Source organism: Salvelinus namaycush, unplaced genomic scaffold (assembly GCF_016432855.1).
Source record: "Salvelinus namaycush isolate Seneca unplaced genomic scaffold, SaNama_1.0 Scaffold2586, whole genome shotgun sequence".
Lineage (NCBI taxonomy): Eukaryota > Metazoa > Chordata > Actinopteri > Salmoniformes > Salmonidae > Salvelinus > Salvelinus namaycush.
In genome coordinates this window covers 12655-30746 of record NW_024059437.1, presented here as the reverse complement: position 1 = coordinate 30746, position 18092 = coordinate 12655, and the positions used below count along the sequence as shown (strand labels likewise).

General features: G+C 47.5%; 1 protein-coding gene across 1 annotated transcript; it reads right to left on the bottom strand.

Moving 5' to 3' along the window:
• Positions 1-8139: 8139 nt before the first annotated feature.
• Positions 8140-17860, bottom strand: LOC120039160 (glycine receptor subunit beta-like; the record flags this gene model as incomplete). Its single annotated transcript, XM_038984683.1, has 5 exons — positions 8140-8436; positions 14704-14862; positions 15862-16010; positions 17194-17346; positions 17723-17860. Coding segments are annotated over 5 exons (896 nt in total), but the record flags the coding sequence as incomplete, so codon positions are not given.
• Between the last annotated feature and the right edge of the window lie 232 nt (positions 17861-18092).

Here is an 18092-nt window from a genome sequence, read left to right as displayed (position 1 = left end):
CTCTACAGGGTTGTCTCCTGGTCTAGAGGGTTATGGTTAGGGTCTGGTACTCTACAGGGTTGTCTCCTGGTCTAGAGGGTTATGGTTGGGTCTGGTACTCTACAGGGTTGTCTCCTGGTCTAGAGGGTTATGGTTAGGGTCTGGTACTCTACAGGGTTGTCTCCTCCTGGTCTAGAGGGTTATGGTTGGGTCTGGTACTCTACAGGGTTGTCTCCTGGTCTAGAGGGTTATGGTTAGGTCTGGTACTCTACAGGGTTGTCTCCTGGTCTAGAGGGTTATGGTTGGGTCTGGTACTCTACAGGGTTGTCTCCTCCTGGTCTAGAGGGTTATGGTTGGGTCTGGTACTCTACAGGGTTGTCTCCTGGTCTAGAGGGTTATGGTTGGGTCTGGTACTCTACAGGGTTGTCTCCTGGTCTAGAGGGTTATGGTTGGGTCTGGTACTCTACAGGGTTGTCTCCTGGTCTAGAGGGTTATGGTTAGGGTCTGGTACTCTACAGGGTTGTCTCCTCCTGGTCTAGAGGGTTATGGTTGGGTCTGGTACTCTACAGGGTTGTCTCCTCCTGGTCTAGAGGGTTATGGTTGGGTCTGGTACTCTACAGGGTTGTCTCCTGGTCTAGAGGGTTATGGTTGGGTCTGGTACTCTACAGGGTTGTCTCCTGGTCTAGAGGGTTATGGTTGGGTCTGGTACTCTACAGGGTTGTCTCCTGGTCTAGAGGGTTATGGTTGGGTCTGGTACTCTACAGGGTTGTCTCCTGGTCTAGAGGGTTATGGTTGGGTCTGGTACTCTACAGGGTTGTCTCCTGGTCTAGAGGGTTATGGTTAGGTCTGGTACTCTACAGGGTTGTCTCCTCCTGGTCTAGAGGGTTATGGTTGGGTCTGGTACTCTACAGGGTTGTCTCCTCCTGGTCTAGAGGGTTATGGTTGGGTCTGGTACTCTACAGGGTTGTCTCTCCTGGTCTAGAGGGTTATGGTTAGGGTCTGGTACTCTACAGGGTTGTCTCCTCCTGGTCTAGAGGGTTATGGTTGGGTCTGGTACTCTACAGGGTTGTCTCCTGGTCTAGAGGGTTATGGTTAGGTCTGGTACTCTACAGGGTTGTCTCCTGGTCTAGAGGGTTATGGTTAGGTCTGGTACTCTACAGGGTTGTCTCCTGGTCTAGAGGGTTATGGTTGGGTCTGGTACTCTACAGGGTTGTCTCCTGGTCTAGAGGGTTATGGTTGGGTCTGGTACTCTACAGGGTTGTCTCCTCCTGGTCTAGAGGGTTATGGTTAGGTCTGGTACTCTACAGGGTTGTCTCCTCCTGGTCTAGAGGGTTATGGTTGGGTCTGGTACTCTACAGGGTTGTCTCCTCCTGGTCTAGAGGGTTATGGTTGGGTCTGGTACTCTACAGGGTTGTCTCCTGGTCTAGAGGGTTATGGTTGGGTCTGGTACTCTACAGGGTTGTCTCCTGGTCTAGAGGGTTATGGTTAGGTCTGGTACTCTACAGGGTTGTCTCCTGGTCTAGAGGGTTATGGTTGGGTCTGGTACTCTACAGGGTTGTCTCCTGGTCTAGAGGGTTATGGTTAGGGTCTGGTACTCTACAGGGTTGTCTCCTCCTGGTCTAGAGGGTTATGGTTGGGTCTGGTACTCTACAGGGTTGTCTCCTCCTGGTCTAGAGGGTTATGGTTGGGTCTGGTACTCTACAGGGTTGTCTCCTGGTCTAGAGGGTTATGGTTAGGTCTGGTACTCTACAGGGTTGTCTCCTGGTCTAGAGGGTTATGGTTGGGTCTGGTACTCTACAGGGTTGTCTCCTGGTCTAGAGGGTTATGGTTGGGTCTGGTACTCTACAGGGTTGTCTCCTCCTGGTCTAGAGGGTTATGGTTGGGTCTGGTACTCTACAGGGTTGTCTCCTGGTCTAGAGGGTTATGGTTGGGTCTGGTACTCTACAGGGTTGTCTCCTCCTGGTCTAGAGGGTTATGGTTGGGTCTGGTACTCTACAGGGTTGTCTCCTGGTCTAGAGGGTTATGGTTAGGTCTGGTACTCTACAGGGTTGTCTCCTGGTCTAGAGGGTTATGGTTAGGTCTGGTACTCTACAGGGTTGTCTCCTGGTCTAGAGGGTTATGGTTGGGTCTGGTACTCTACAGGGTTGTCTCCTGGTCTAGAGGGTTATGGTTGGGTCTGGTACTCTACAGGGTTGTCTCCTGGTCTAGAGGGTTATGGTTAGGTCTGGTACTCTACAGGGTTGTCTCCTGGTCTAGAGGGTTATGGTTGGGTCTGGTACTCTACAGGGTTGTCTCCTGGTCTAGAGGGTTATGGTTAGGTCTGGTACTCTACAGGGTTGTCTCCTGGTCTAGAGGGTTATGGTTAGGGTCTGGTACTCTACAGGGTTGTCTCCTGGTCTAGAGGGTTATGGTTAGGTCTGGTACTCTACAGGGTTGTCTCCTGGTCTAGAGGGTTATGGTTGGGTCTGGTACTCTACAGGGTTGTCTCCTGGTCTAGAGGGTTATGGTTGGGTCTGGTACTCTACAGGGTTGTCTCCTCCTGGTCTAGAGGGTTATGGTTAGGTCTGGTACTCTACAGGGTTGTCTCCTGGTCTAGAGGGTTATGGTTAGGGTCTGGTACTCTACAGGGTTGTCTCCTCCTGGTCTAGAGGGTTATGGTTGGGTCTGGTACTCTACAGGGTTGTCTCCTGGTCTAGAGGGTTATGGTTAGGTCTGGTACTCTACAGGGTTGTCTCCTCCTGGTCTAGAGGGTTATGGTTGGGTCTGGTACTCTACAGGGTTGTCTCCTCCTGGTCTAGAGGGTTATGGTTGGGTCTGGTACTCTACAGGGTTGTCTCCTGGTCTAGAGGGTTATGGTTAGGGTCTGGTACTCTACAGGGTTGTCTCCTGGTCTAGAGGGTTATGGTTGGGTCTGGTACTCTACAGGGTTGTCTCCTGGTCTAGAGGGTTATGGTTGGTCTGGTACTCTACAGGGTTGTCTCCTGGTCTAGAGGGTTATGGTTGGGTCTGGTACTCTACAGGGTTGTCTCCTGGTCTAGAGGGTTATGGTTGGGTCTGGTACTCTACAGGGTTGTCTCCTGGTCTAGAGGGTTATGGTTGGGTCTGGTACTCTACAGGGTTGTCTCCTGGTCTAGAGGGTTATGGTTAGGTCTGGTACTCTACAGGGTTGTCTCCTGGTCTAGAGGGTTATGGTTGGGTCTGGTACTCTACAGGGTTGTCTCCTGGTCTAGAGGGTTATGGTTGGGTCTGGTACTCTACAGGGTTGTCTCCTCCTGGTCTAGAGGGTTATGGTTAGGTCTGGTACTCTACAGGGTTGTCTCCTGGTCTAGAGGGTTATGGTTGGGTCTGGTACTCTACAGGGTTGTCTCCTCCTGGTCTAGAGGGTTATGGTTGGGTCTGGTACTCTACAGGGTTGTCTCCTGGTCTAGAGGGTTATGGTTAGGTCTGGTACTCTACAGGGTTGTCTCCTCCTGGTCTAGAGGGTTATGGTTAGGTCTGGTACTCTACAGGGTTGTCTCCTGGTCTAGAGGGTTATGGTTAGGTCTGGTACTCTACAGGGTTGTCTCCTACTGGTCTAGAGGGTTATGGTTGGGTCTGGTACTCTACAGGGTTGTCTCCTCCTGGTCTAGAGGGTTATGGTTAGGTCTGGTACTCTACAGGGTTGTCTCCTCCTGGTCTAGAGGGTTATGGTTGGGTCTGGTACTCTACAGGGTTGTCTTCTGGTCTAGAGGGTTATGGTTAGGTCTGGTACTCTACAGGGTTGTCTCCTGGTCTAGAGGGTTATGGTTAGGTCTGGTACTCTACAGGGTTGTCTCCTGGTCTAGAGGGTTATGGTTGGGTCTGGTACTCTACAGGGTTGTCTCCTGGTCTAGAGGGTTATGGTTAGGTCTGGTACTCTACAGGGTTGTCTCCTGGTCTAGAGGGTTATGGTTGGGTCTGGTACTCTACAGGGTTGTCTCCTCCTGGTCTAGAGGGTTATGGTTGGGTCTGGTACTCTACAGGGTTGTCTCCTGGTCTAGAGGGTTATGGTTGGGTCTGGTACTCTACAGGGTTGTCTCCTGGTCTAGAGGGTTATGGTTAGGTCTGGTACTCTACAGGGTTGTCTCCTGGTCTAGAGGGTTATGGTTGGGTCTGGTACTCTACAGGGTTGTCTCCTGGTCTAGAGGGTTATGGTTGGGTCTGGTACTCTACAGGGTTGTCTCCTCCTGGTCTAGAGGGTTATGGTTGGGTCTGGTACTCTACAGGGTTGTCTCCTCCTGGTCTAGAGGGTTATGGTTAGGTCTGGTACTCTACAGGGTTGTCTCCTCCTGGTCTAGAGGGTTATGGTTGGGTCTGGTACTCTACAGGGTTGTCTCCTCCTGGTCTAGAGGGTTATGGTTGGGTCTGGTACTCTACAGGGTTGTCTCCTCCTGGTCTAGAGGGTTATGGTTAGGTCTGGTACTCTACAGGGTTGTCTCCTGGTCTAGAGGGTTATGGTTAGGTCTGGTACTCTACAGGGTTGTCTCCTGGTCTAGAGGGTTATGGTTAGGTCTGGTACTCTACAGGGTTGTCTCCTGGTCTAGAGGGTTATGGTTAGGTCTGGTACTCTACAGGGTTGTCTCCTGGTCTAGAGGGTTATGGTTAGGTCTGGTACTCTACAGGGTTGTCTCCTGGTCTAGAGGGTTATGGTTGGGTCTGGTACTCTACAGGGTTGTCTCCTGGTCTAGAGGGTTATGGTTAGGTCTGGTACTCTACAGGGTTGTCTCCTGGTCTAGAGGGTTATGGTTGGGTCTGGTATTCTACAGGGTTGTCTCCTGGTCTAGAGGGTTATGGTTAGGTCTGGTACTCTACAGGGTTGTCTCCTCCTGGTCTAGAGGGTTATGGTTAGGTCTGGTACTCGGCAGAGAGCTTTAGAGAGAAAGAGAGCTTTGTCATCTGGGTTTTTATTGGTTCTTTCAGGATCAGGCAGTTTATTTTCTGAGACATTTACATCATACAGTATCATTTACATTAATATAGATCAAATAACATAATTTACACTAATATATATAATCTAACATCATTAGATATATCATGTTGCATACACACAGGGCCAATCTAAAATGGCACCAAATTCCTCTACAGGGCACTGTTCCCTTCATAGTGCACTACTTTAGACCAGAGCCCTGTTCCCTTCATAGTGCACTACTTTAGACCAGAGCCCTGTTCCCTTCATAGTGCACTACTTTAGACCAGAGCCCTGTTCCCTTCATAGTGCACTACTTTAGACCAGAGCCCTGTTCCCTTCATAGTGCACTACTTTAGACCAGAGCCCTGTTCCCTTCATAGTGCACTACTTTAGACCAGAGCCCTGTTCCCTTCATAGTGCACTACTTTAGACCAGAGCCCTGTTCCCTTCATAGTGCACTACTTTAGACCAGAGCCCTGTTCCCAATTACTTTGGCCCAATGTAATTGACTATAGTGTTGGAATAGTGGTAACTAGAGGGGATAGGTTGACGACATCTGCTCCTCATTCACTCAGCCTATTGAGTCCACTGGTCCCACTCATTCACTCAGCCTATTGAGTCCACTGGTCCCACTCACACAGAACTACCAAACGCCTTGACCTCTTTCTCCCCTCTCTCTCCAGATAAAATCCTGCGACTAGTGATGTCCGTCCGCCCGACAACCTGCCCACTCAACCCTTCCTCCCTTCTCCACACCCTCTGGAGATCTTCTCCCATTCCTCTCTTCCCTCATCAACTCATCCCTGACCACTGACTTCAAGATTTCTTCAAGTCGCTCCCCTCCTCAAGAAACCAACAGTCGACCCATATATACTGTTATATTCATGTATCGATGATGCTGTATATATCCCCATGTTAACATGCTATATATACTGCTATATTCATGTATCGATGATATACCCTCTCCGGCCAGTTTATTAGGTCCCCCCCCCCATTTCACAAAAGGGATTACAGACAGTGAGTTGTGTGGCTGTGTCTTGCTAAATAAAGGGATTACAGACAGTGAGTTGTGTGGCTGTGTCTTGCTAAATAAAGGGATTACAGACAGTGAGTTGTGTGGCTGTGTCTTGCTAAATAAAGGGATTACAGACAGTGAGTTGTGTGGCTGTGTCTTGCTAAATAAAGGGATTACAGACAGTGAGTTGTGTGGCTGTGTCTTGCTAAATAAAGGGATTACAGACAGTGAGTTGTGTGGCTGTGTCTTGCTAAATAAAGGGATTACAGACAGTGAGTTGTGTGGCTGTGTCTTGCTAAATAAAGGGATTACAGACAGTGAGTTGTGTGGCTGTGTCTTGCTAAATAAAGGGATTACAGACAGTGAGTTGTGTGGCTGTGTCTTGCTAAATAAAGCAGGCATCGAGGCATTCAGTTACTGTTCAACTGAATGATAGAATGGGCAAAACTATGTGCCAAGCGCGCAAAATTCAGTATCTCAGAAAACAGCTCGTTGATGAGAGAGGTCCAAGGAGAATCTGTCTGTCTGCCTCTGTCTGCCTGCCTGTCCGTCTTTCTGCCTGCCCGTTTGTCTGCCTGTCCATCTGCCTGCCTGCCTGCCTGCCCGTCCGTCTATCTGCCCGTCTGTCTGTCTGCCTGCCCGTCTGTCTATCTGCCTGCCCGTCCGTCTGTCTGCCTGCCTGCCTGTCCGTCTATCTGCCTGCCCGTCCGTCTGTCTGTCTGCCTGCCCGTCCGTCTATCTGCCTGCCCGTCCGTCTGTCTGCCTGCTTGCCTGTCCGTCTATCTGTATATCTATCTGCCTGCCCGTCCGTCCGTCTGTCTGCTTGCCTGTCCGTCTATCTGTATATCCATCTGCCTGTCCGTCCGTCTGTCTGTCTGCTTGCCTGTCCGTCTATCTGTATATCCATCTGCCTGTCCGTCCGTCTGTCTGTCTGCTTGCCTGTCCGTCTATCTGTATATCCATCTGCCTGTTCGTCCGTCTGTCTGTGGTCTGCTATAGAAACATGCGGTTAATACATAGAGGAAGCCATATATGATGAATGTCTCCCTGTCCATCTATCTGCCTACCTGTCTGCCTGCCTGCCTGTCTGCCTGCCTGCTCATCTATCTGCCTGCCCCCCTGCCCGCCTGCCTGCCAGCCCGCCTGCCTCTCTTTTAAAATATATATATTTTATACCCCTTTTTCGTGGTATCCAATTGGTAGTTACAGTCTTGTTTCATCGCTGCAACTCCCCTACGGACTCGGGAGAGACAAAGTTTGAGAGCCGTGCGTCCTCCGAAACACAACCCAACCAAGCCACACTGCTTCTTGACACAATGCCCACTTAACCCGGAAGCCAGCCGCACCAATGTGTCGGAGGAAACACTGTACACCTGGCGACCGTGTCAGCGTGCCCAGGAGTCGCTAGTGCGCTATGGAACAAGGACATCCCTGCAGCCCAAACCCTCCCCCAACCCGGACGACGCTGGGCCAATTCTGCCCCGCCCCCATGGGTCACCTGATCGCAGCCAGCTGCAACAGAGCCTGGACTTGAACCCAGAATCTCTAGTGGCACAGCTAGCACTGCAGGGCCTTAGACCACTGCGCCACTCTAGAGGCCTGTTTGTGTGTCTCTGTCTGTAAGTCTGCCTTTCTATCTGTCTGTCTGTCTGTCTGTCTTTCTATCTGTCTGTCTGCGTGTCCGCCTGTCTGCCTGTCTGCCTGCCTCTGCCTGTCTGCCTGTCTCTGCCTGTCTGCCTGTCTCTGCCTGTCTCTGCCTGTCTCTGCCTGTCTGCCTGTCTCTGGCCCGTTACTACATTGAGAAAGCCAAGCCATATAGGATGAATGTCTGTCAGTCTGCCTGTCTACCTGTCTGCGTGTCCACCTGTCCGTCTGTCTGCCTGTCTCTGGCCCGTTACTACATTGAGAAAGCCAAGCCATAGAGGATGAGTTCTAATCTAAGATCACTTCTACATGTTGGGGTAGTTCCCTGGACACAGATGAAGCCTTTTCTTGGATTAAGTCCAATGGACTTTATCTATTGAGGGAGAGTAGTCCAGGACTGGGTCTTATCTGAGTCTGGGAAACCAGCCTCTTAAATGTAGGATTGGGGTTCATGGGCAAGGGGTCAGGGGTTAGAGGTCAGGGATTACAGGTCAAGATAAAGTAGTAAATTATGTTACTATAAAAGATGAAAATACCCACTGACATTCTCAGATATTAACACACACACACCTTCCTACAAGTAGACAGACCAGTATATGACGTTGAAGAAGAGGAAACTGAAGGGGAACAGAGCACGTGCGTACAGGTCGATGCGTTTGGCTGCAGCGGGGATGACAGGTTTAGGGGGCGGGGCCTTCTTGTTGTTCTTGGCCTGTGATTTGCCGGTTGCCCCGCTAACCTCAATGGGCTTGCCATAGCAGTCAAAGTTAGAAAGCTCAAAGTCTCTGGGGAGAGATCCCACGATGCTGAAGTCATTAGAGCGGAGGTCTGACTTAGATGTACACACCTTCTTACAACGGGTCTCCACCACCTACAGACACAGACAGACACCAGTTAGTAATGTTAGGACAGCAGTAAAGTAGAGATGTGTAGGAAGTAAATAATCAGGAGAGAGAGAGAGTTACAGAGAGAGAGTTACAGAGAGAGCAATGTTGGGAACATTCTTTAAATTGTATTGTACATTTCCTCAGTGAAAACAATGTTCTGAGCAAATATCAAATTGGCTTTTCACCAAATTACTGTAAACGACAGACAAACAAACCAAAACAAAGGCAACGTCTTTTCATACTTTGTTGATTTAAAAAAAGCTTTCGACTCAATTTGTCATGAAGGTCTGCTATACAAATTGATGGAAAGTGATGATGGGGGGAAAAACATACGATATTATAAAATCCATGTACATAAACAAGTGTGCGGTTAAAATTGGCCGTGGGCCGGGCCGTGGGGTGAGACAGGGATGCAACTTAAGCCCCACCCTCTTCAACATATATATCAATGATTTGGCGAGGGCACTAGCACAGTCTGCAGCACCCGGCCTCACCCTACCAGAATCTGAAGTCAAATGTCTACTGTTGATGATCTGGTGCTTCTGTTCCCAACCCAGGTGTTACGTCCGTCGTCGGAATGAGACCAAGGCGCAGCGTGGTAAGCATCTTTCTTTATTTAGATGAACACCAAAATCACAACAAAAGATAAACGAACGTACCGCTCTGCAGGCTACACAGAAACAAGATCCCACAAACTCAGGTGGAAAACAGGCTGCCTAAGTATGATCCCCAATCAGAGACAACGATAGACAGCTGCCTCTGATTGGGAACCACACCCGGCCAACAAATAAATATAACACATAGATTTGCCCACCCAAGTCACACCCTGACCTAACCAAATAGAGAATAAAAAAAGGCTCTCTAAGGTCAGGGCATGACACCAGGAGGGTCTACAGCAGCAGATAGATCTTCTGCACAGATTCTGTCAGACCTGGGCCCTGACAGACCTGGGCCCTGACAGACCTGGGCCCTGACAGACCTGGGCCCTGACAGACCTGGGCCCTGACAGACCTGGGCCCTGACAGACCTGGGCCCTGACAGTGAATCTCAGTAAGACAGAAGTAATGGTGTTCCAGTTGCCAGGACCACACATTGTATGTATTGTTGTCTCTACCTTCTTGCCCTTTGTGCTGCTGTCTGTGCCCAATAATGTTTGTACCATGTTTTGTGCTGCTACCATGTTGTGTTGTCATGTTGTGTTGCTACCATGTTGTTGTCAAGTTGTGTTGCTACCATGTTGTTGTCATGTTGTGTTGCTACCATGTTGTTGTCATGTTGTGTTGCTACCATGTTGTTGTCAAGTTGTGTTGCTACCATGTTGTTGTCATGTTGAGTTGCTACCATGTTGTTGTCATGTTGTGTTGCTACCATGTTGTTGTCATGTTGTGTTGCTACCATGTTGTTGTCATGTTGTGTTGCTACCATGTTGTTGTCATGTTGTGTTGCTACCATGTTGTTGTCATGTTGTGTTGCTACCATGTTGTTGTCATGTTGTATTGCTACCATGTTGTTGTCATGTTGTGTTGCTACCATGTTGTTGTCATGTTGTGTTGCTACCATGTTGTTGTCATGTTGTATTGCTACCATGTTGTTGTCATGTTGTGTTGCTACCATGTTCTTGTCTTTGGTCTCTCTTTATGTAGTGTTGTGGTGTCTCTCTTGTTGGGATGTGTGTTCTGTCCTATTTTTGTTCTATATTTTTTTTTAAATCCCAGGCCCCATCTCCGCAGGAGGCCTTTTGGTAGGCCGTCATTGTAAATAAGAATTTGTTCTTAACTGACTTGCCTAGTTAAATAAAGGTTTAAAAAATAATACAAATTAATACAAATTCCATCTAGGTTCTGTTGCCCACGAGCATACAAAAAAAACATGCCTACCTCGGCCTAAATATCAGCGTCACAGGTCATTTCCACAAACCTGTGAACGATCTGAGAGACAAGGCAAGAAGGGCTTTCTATGTCATCAAAAGAAACATAACATTTTACATACCAATTAGGATCTGGCTAAAAATATTTTAATCAGTTATAGAACCCATTGCCCTTTATGGTTGTGGGGCCTGGGGTCTGCTCACCAACCAAGAATTCACAAAATATCCTCTGTGTACCACGTAAAACACCAAATAATGCAGGCAGAGCAGAATTATGCCGATACCCGCAAATTATCAAAATCCTGAAAAGAGACATTAAATTCTACAACCACCTAAAAGGAAGCGATTCCCAAACCTTTCATAACAAATACGTGACCACTGTGACTTTTTGACTATGTACAGACTCAGTGAGCATAGCCTTGCTATTGAGAAAGGTTGCCGTAGGCAGACCTGGCTCTCAAGAGAAGACAGGCTATGTACAGACTCAGTGAGCATAGCCTTGCTATTGAGAAAGGTTGCCGTAGGCAGACCTGGCTCTCAAGAGAAGACAGGCTATGTACAGACTCAGTGAGCATAGCCTTGCTATTGAGAAAGGTTGCCGTAGGCAGACCTAGCTCTCAAGAGAAGACAGGCTATGTACAGACTCAGTGAGCATAGCCTTGCTATTGAGAAAGGTTGCCGTAGGCAGACCTGGCTCTCAAGAGAAGACTGCACACAATTGTTTTTTTCTAATCTACACACAATACCCCATAATGACAAAGCAAAACAGGGTTTTTAGAAATGTTTGCTAATTTATAAACAAAGAAAACTGAATTATCACATTTATATAAGTACTCAGACCCTCTACACAGTACTTGTTGAAGCACCTTTGGCAGCGATTACAGCCTCAAGTCTTCTTGGGTATGACGCTACAAGCTTGGCACACCTGTATTTGGAGAGTTTCTCCCATTCTTCTCTGCATATCCTCTCAAGCTCTGTCAGGTTGGAAGGGGAGCGTTTTCACAGCTATTTACAGGTCTCTCCTGTGATGTTCGATCGGGTTCAAGTCCGGGCTCTGGCTGGGCCACTCAAGGACATTCAGAGACTTGTCCCGAAGCCACTCCTGCGTTGTCTTGGCTCTGTGCTTAGGGTTGTTGTCCTGCTGGAAGGTGAACCTTCACCCCAGTCTGAGGAGGTTGTCATCAAGGATCTCTCTGTACTTTGCTCCGGTCATCTTTCCCTCGAACCTGACTAGTCTCCCAGTCCCTGCTGCTGAAAAACATCCCCACAGAATGATGCTGCCACCACCATGCTTCACCGTAGGGATGGTGCCAGGTTTCCTCCAGACATGATCCTTGGTCTTCAGGCCAAAGAGTTCAATCTTGATTTCATCAGACCAGCGAATCTTGTTTCTCATTGTCTGAGAGTCATTTAGTTGCCTTTTGGCAAACTCTAAGCAGGCCGTCGTGGGCTTTTTACTGAGGAGTGGCTTCCGTCCGGCCACTCTACAATAAATGCCTGATTGGTAGAGTGCTGCAGAGATTGTCGTCCTTCTGGAAGGTTCTCCCATCTCCACAGAGGAACTCAAGAGCTCCGTCAGCGTGACCATCGGGTTCTTGGTCACCTCCCTGACCAAGGCCCTTCTCCCCCGATTGCTCAGTTTGGCAGGGTGGCCAGCTCTAGGAAGAGTCTTGGTGGTTTCAAACATCTTCCATTTAAGAATGATGGAGGCCACTGTGTTCTTGGGGACATTTTGGTACCCTTCCACAGATCTGTGCTCTACGGACAATTCCTTCGACCTCATGGCTTGGTTTTTGCTCTGACATGCACTGTCAACTGTGGGACCTTATATAGACAGGCGTGTGCCTTTCCAAATCATGTCTGTCATGCCGTTGCCCTCTTTGGGTACAGCGAGCACCATCCCCCTCTCTCTGCACCATCCCCCTCTCTCTCTTCCCCCTACACCAGGCTCTGTTAGGCAGATCATACATTCCTGGAGGAGATTCTTCCTCGTGGCCAGACAGTATAGAGAGAGAGTCAGTTTTCATAGAGAGAACAAACACATTTCTTCCAACTCACAGAACTTGAGAACTGAACAATATTCATGTTCTGGAGAATGTTTAAACGGTCGGTGAAGTAGCTACGAACTGGTCCGTTTGGTACAATTTTGTGAAACTCATGAGAGACAATACAGCCACATTACCATAACCTTGTTTATACAAGAGTCTCCGTTGTGAGGCTTGCATCTAATTGTTGTATAAAATGAATGAGTAAAGATGAAACTATTTGTGAAATCATGTAATGTGATTTTAAACTGTTTAATGAAGGAAACTCCAATTCCCTTTGGAGTTTAACTAAATCATAGGCCCACCCCATGAGCACAGACATTGATCTGGCGTTGTGAGACAGCCCCTTTCTGCTCTTCCGAATATAACACTTGAGAATTTATCTTCAGACCATGCTTCTCTCATCACAGAGGGCTACGGTTTGAGTAGCGACCAGCTTACCTCGATAACCACGAGAGGGCTAAGGTTTCAGATGATTGCTGAATTCCTAACCATACCATGTGGTTAAACTCTGAGACTATCGAACCGACAGAATAAGAACAAATCTTTGATACTAATTACTAGTCTACAGCTAGGAGTTCGGTATCATTGAACGCGAAGACCGACAACCGCCGAAACATCTATTCTATAACAACATTGCTGAATGTTACTCTGAACTATGCATTCTAACCACGACAGAGAGAGAGAGAGGGCGGACAAACTCTCCAACAGAAACTAACTTTCCAACAGAGATCACGACGACACACTGAGCGTAAATATATATATGGATTGCAATTATTGCCGAATGAGTGAGCATTCATGTGCAAAGGATTAGCATTTCAATTGTTATAATTATCACTTTGTTGTGTCTTTTATCTCAGTTGACCCCCACTCCCCTTTTGTCCACCTAGCCGCGATACCGGTTTATCCCACTAGGGAAACTCCGTTATCATTTCCTTGTAACTATCTACTGTCTGTTTATGCATTTCTGTGATTATTTAGTTAATAAATAAATGTTTGAGACAATTGATGTATGGATGACTCATAGTGAAGACTGGGTTCGTGCAGATAACCAACAATTTGGACGTTTGGAATGAGACTAACGTGAGGTAAAGAAGAATTCATTAATTAGTAGACTAATTGATCAGATATTAAAATATCTCAAGTTATATTAGGAAAATTATAACTTTGTAATCTGAATATTTTCCTTGGTGCCCCGACTTCCTAGTTAATTACATCTACCTGATTAATTAATCACGTAATAATAATTACAGGGAATTGATTTGATAAACTAAACAGTCTTCAGTTTAATGATGCCAAAGACACGACATGGCCAATCTATTGAATTGACCACAGGTGGACTCCAATCAAGTTGTAGAAACATCTCAAGTGTATTTTTTGTTATTTAATCCATTTTAGAATAACAACATGTGGGAAAAGTCGAGGTCTGAATAATTTCACTGTATTTCAGATTACACAGATCCACAAAGAATTAGAAAACAAATGTAATTTATTAAACCACAATATCTATTGGATGAAATACCACAGTGTGCCATCCCAGCAGCAAGAGTTGTGACCTGTTGCCAAAAGAAAAGGGCAACCAGTGAAGAACAAACATGTGTAAATATTACCCGAGTGGCGCAGTGGTCACTGCAATACCTGGTTAGAATCCAGGCTGCATCACATCTGACAAGAGGTGTCACTGCAGTACCTGGTTCAAATCCAGGCTGCATCACATCTGACCACTATAGGGTGGTACTATAGGGTGGTGAACAGTTGGCTGGGGTAGGCTGTCGATGAAAATACGGATTTGATCTTAACTGACTTACTTGCCTAGTTAAATAAATGTTTATTTATTTTCCCTTTTGTATTTTAACTATGTGTACATCGTTACAACACTGTATATAGACATAATATAACATTTGAAATCTCTCTATTATTTTGGAACTTTTGAGTGTAATTTTGTTTATCCATTTCAGTTGCTTTGTCAACACACACACGGTAGTGTTATGAAGTCAGGGCTCTGAGCTGCCTAACGATACTCTACTGTGATTACAGTATACCCATCTCATCTCTAGATCCACACGGTAGTGTTATGAAGTCAGGGCTCTGAGCTGCCTAACGATACTCTACTGTGATTACAGTATACCCATCTCATCTCTAGATCCACACGGTAGTGTTATGAAGTCAGGGCTCTGAGCTGCCTAACGATACTCTACTGTGATTACAGTATACCCATCTCATCTCTAGATCCACACGGTAGTGTTATGAAGTCAGGGCTCTGAGCTGCCTAACGATACTCTACTGTGATTACAGTATACCCATCTCATCTCTAGATCCACACGGTAGAGTAGTCTTGCCTGCAGAGTGCTAACGTGATGAATGGGCGTTCCTCCGGTCCCGTTGACAGTGTTAGTTTTAGAAGGAGTCTTCTTCCCCTCTTTCTCTCTCAGAGCCTTCTCTTTAGATGCCATCTTAGCCTTCTCCTCCTCTATACGCCTAGGACTGTTTAACATGACCTGGGGGAGGGAGCAGGAGGGGGGGGGAGGGAGGGAGGAGAGAGGAGAGAGGGAGGGAGGGGGAGAGGGAGGAGAGAGGGAGGAGGGGGAGAGGGAGGGAGGGAGTGAGGAAAGAGGGAGGAGGGGGAGAGGGAGGGAGGGAGGAGAGATGGGGAGGGAGGGAGGGATATGGGGGAGGGGGAGGGAGGAGATGGGGGAGGGGGGAGGGAGGAGGGGGATATGGGGGAGGGGGAGGGCAGAGATGGGGGAGGGGGAGGGAGGAGATGGGGGAGGGGGGAGGGAGTCAAGAGCAACCGAGAGAGAGACAGAGAGCGAGAGAGAGAGACGGACAGACAGACAGAGAGAGAAACAGGGAGTTTTTGTTATTTCATTGAATTGAATTGTGTTTCCAAAAAGAGACTTCCACACACCATGTAAACACACAGGTGTCTGTGTGTCTGTGTCTCTGACCTGTACCACTGCATACTCCACCATGTAAACACACAGGTGTCTGTGTGTCTGTGTCTCTGACCTGTACCACTGCATACTCCACCATGTAAACACACAGGTGTCTGTGTGTCTGTGTCTCTGACCTGTACCACTGCATTCTCCACCATGTAAACACACAGGTGTCTGTGTGTCTGTGTCTCTGACCTGTACCACTGCATTCTCCACCATGTAAACACACAGGTGTCTGTTTGTCTGTGTCTCTGACCTGTACCACTGCATTCTCCACCACGTAAACACACAGGTGTCTGTGTGTCTGTGTCTCTGACCTGTACCACTGCATACTCCACCATGTAAACACACAGGTGTCTGTGTGTCTGTGTCTCTGACCTGTACCACTGCATTCTCCACCATGTAAACACACAGGTGTCTGTGTGTCTGTGTCTCTGACCTGTACCACTGCATTCTCCACCATGTAAACACACAGGTGTCTGTGTGTCTGTGTCTCTGACCTGTACCACTGCATTCTCCACCATGTAAACACACAGGTGTCTGTGTGTCTGTGTCTCTGACCTGTACCACTGCATATTCGACCAGTGAAGCGAAGCCGAACAGCAGACATGCGATGAGCCAGATGTCTATCGCCTTCACATAGGAGACTTTAGGAAGCGCTGACGCCAGAGACATGGACTCACTGGACAGGGACAGGACAGACAGGATACCTAGAGAGACAGACATATTACAGACAGAGACATTAGAGACAGACAGACAGAGACATGGACTCACTGGACAGGGACAGGACAGACAGGATACCTAGAGAGACAGACATATTACAGACAGAGACATTAGAGACAGACAGACAGAGACATGGACTCACTGGACAGGGACAGGACAGACAGGATACCTAGAGAGACAGACATATTACAGACAGAGACATTAGAGACAGACAGACAGAGACATGGACTCACTGGACAGGGACAGGACAGACAGGATACCTAGAGAGACAGACATATTACAGACAGAGACATTAGAGACAGACAGACAGAGACATGGACTCACTGGACAGGGACAGGACAGACAGGATACCTAGAGAGACAGACATATTACAGACAGAGACATTAGAGACAGACAGACAGAGACATGGACTCACTGGACAGGGACAGGACAGACAGGATACCTAGAGAGACAGACATATTACAGACAGAGACATTAGACAGACACATTAGAGACAGACAGAGACATTAAAGACAGACAGACAAAGACATGAGAGACAGAAAGACATACAGACAGCGACATTAGAGACAGAGACAGACAGACAGATCTATTGATGTCATGGTATGATGCTATCATGATATCATATTGTGATGATGTCATGATCGTCTCCTGGTGTCCCCAGACTGACCTGCTGACAGCCCTCTGGATGAATGGACAGATGGACGGATGGACTGATGGACGGATGAACAGGGACGGATGGATAGACTAGGCCTACAAACAGGGGGAGGGACAACCAGATGAGATGATTACCTGGTCCAGAACAAACCTCTTCCACGGTAGGGTTAAAGGTTAAAGAGGAGGAACCCTGGCAGCGCTGGCATCAGGGTTGATCCAGAAGGGTTAAAGGTTAAAGATCGTACCCAGAGGAACCCTGGCAGCGCTGGCATCAGGGTTGATCCAGAAGGGTTAAAGGTTAAATATCGTACCCAGAGGAACCCTGGCATCGCTGGCATCAGGGTTGATCCAGAAGGGTTAAAGGTTAAATATCGTACCCAGAGGAACCCTGGCATCGCTGGCATCAGGGTTGATCCAGAAGGGTTAAAGGTTAAAGATCGTACCCAGAGGAACCCTGGCAGCGCTGGCATCAGGGTTGATCCAGAAGGGTTAAAGGTTAAAGGTTAAAGATCGTACCCAGAGGAACCCTGGCAGCGCTGGCATCAGGGTTGATCCAGAAGGACAGCCAGGAGAGAACCACGATGAGAAGGGTGGGGGCGTAGACTCCCATCATATAGAAGCCCACCTGTCTCCTTAATGTGAAGATCACCTCCACACAGGTGTAGTAACCTACACACACACACACACACACACACACACACACACACACACACACACACACACACACACACACACACACACACACACACACACACACACACACACACACACACACACACACACACACACACACACACACACACACAGTTAGGGTTCTTCATAAGAAGTCTACAGCTTTATAAGAAGATAGCAATGTTCAGTGCCCTATTCAATTATTTCAGTATTTGCAGTAGTGTGTGTGTGTGTGTGTGTGTGTGTGTGTGTGTGTGTGTGTGTGTCTGTGTGTCTGTGTGTCTGTGTGTCTGTGTGTGTGTGTGTGTGTGTGTGTGTGTGTGTGTGTGTGTGTGTGTGTGTGTGTGTGTGTGTGTGTGTGTGTGTGTGGTACCTGTTCCTTGGTAGAATTTGGTGCAGTTTCCGTACTGTATCTCCTGTTGTTTAATGTCAAACTGAGGCAGAGCGATTTCATCCATCTGGACTGGGTCTGTCATCCACATGAAGACCAGATCACTGGTGGTGTAGCCAACTATAACATACAATAATAATATATATATATATACACAATAACATACAATAATATATATATATACACTATAACACCATACAATAATATATATATATATACAATAACACCATACAATAATATATATATACAAAAACAACATACAATAATATATATATATATATATACAATAACATACACTACATGACCAAAAGTATGTGGACACCTGCTCGTCCAACATCTCATTCCAAAATAA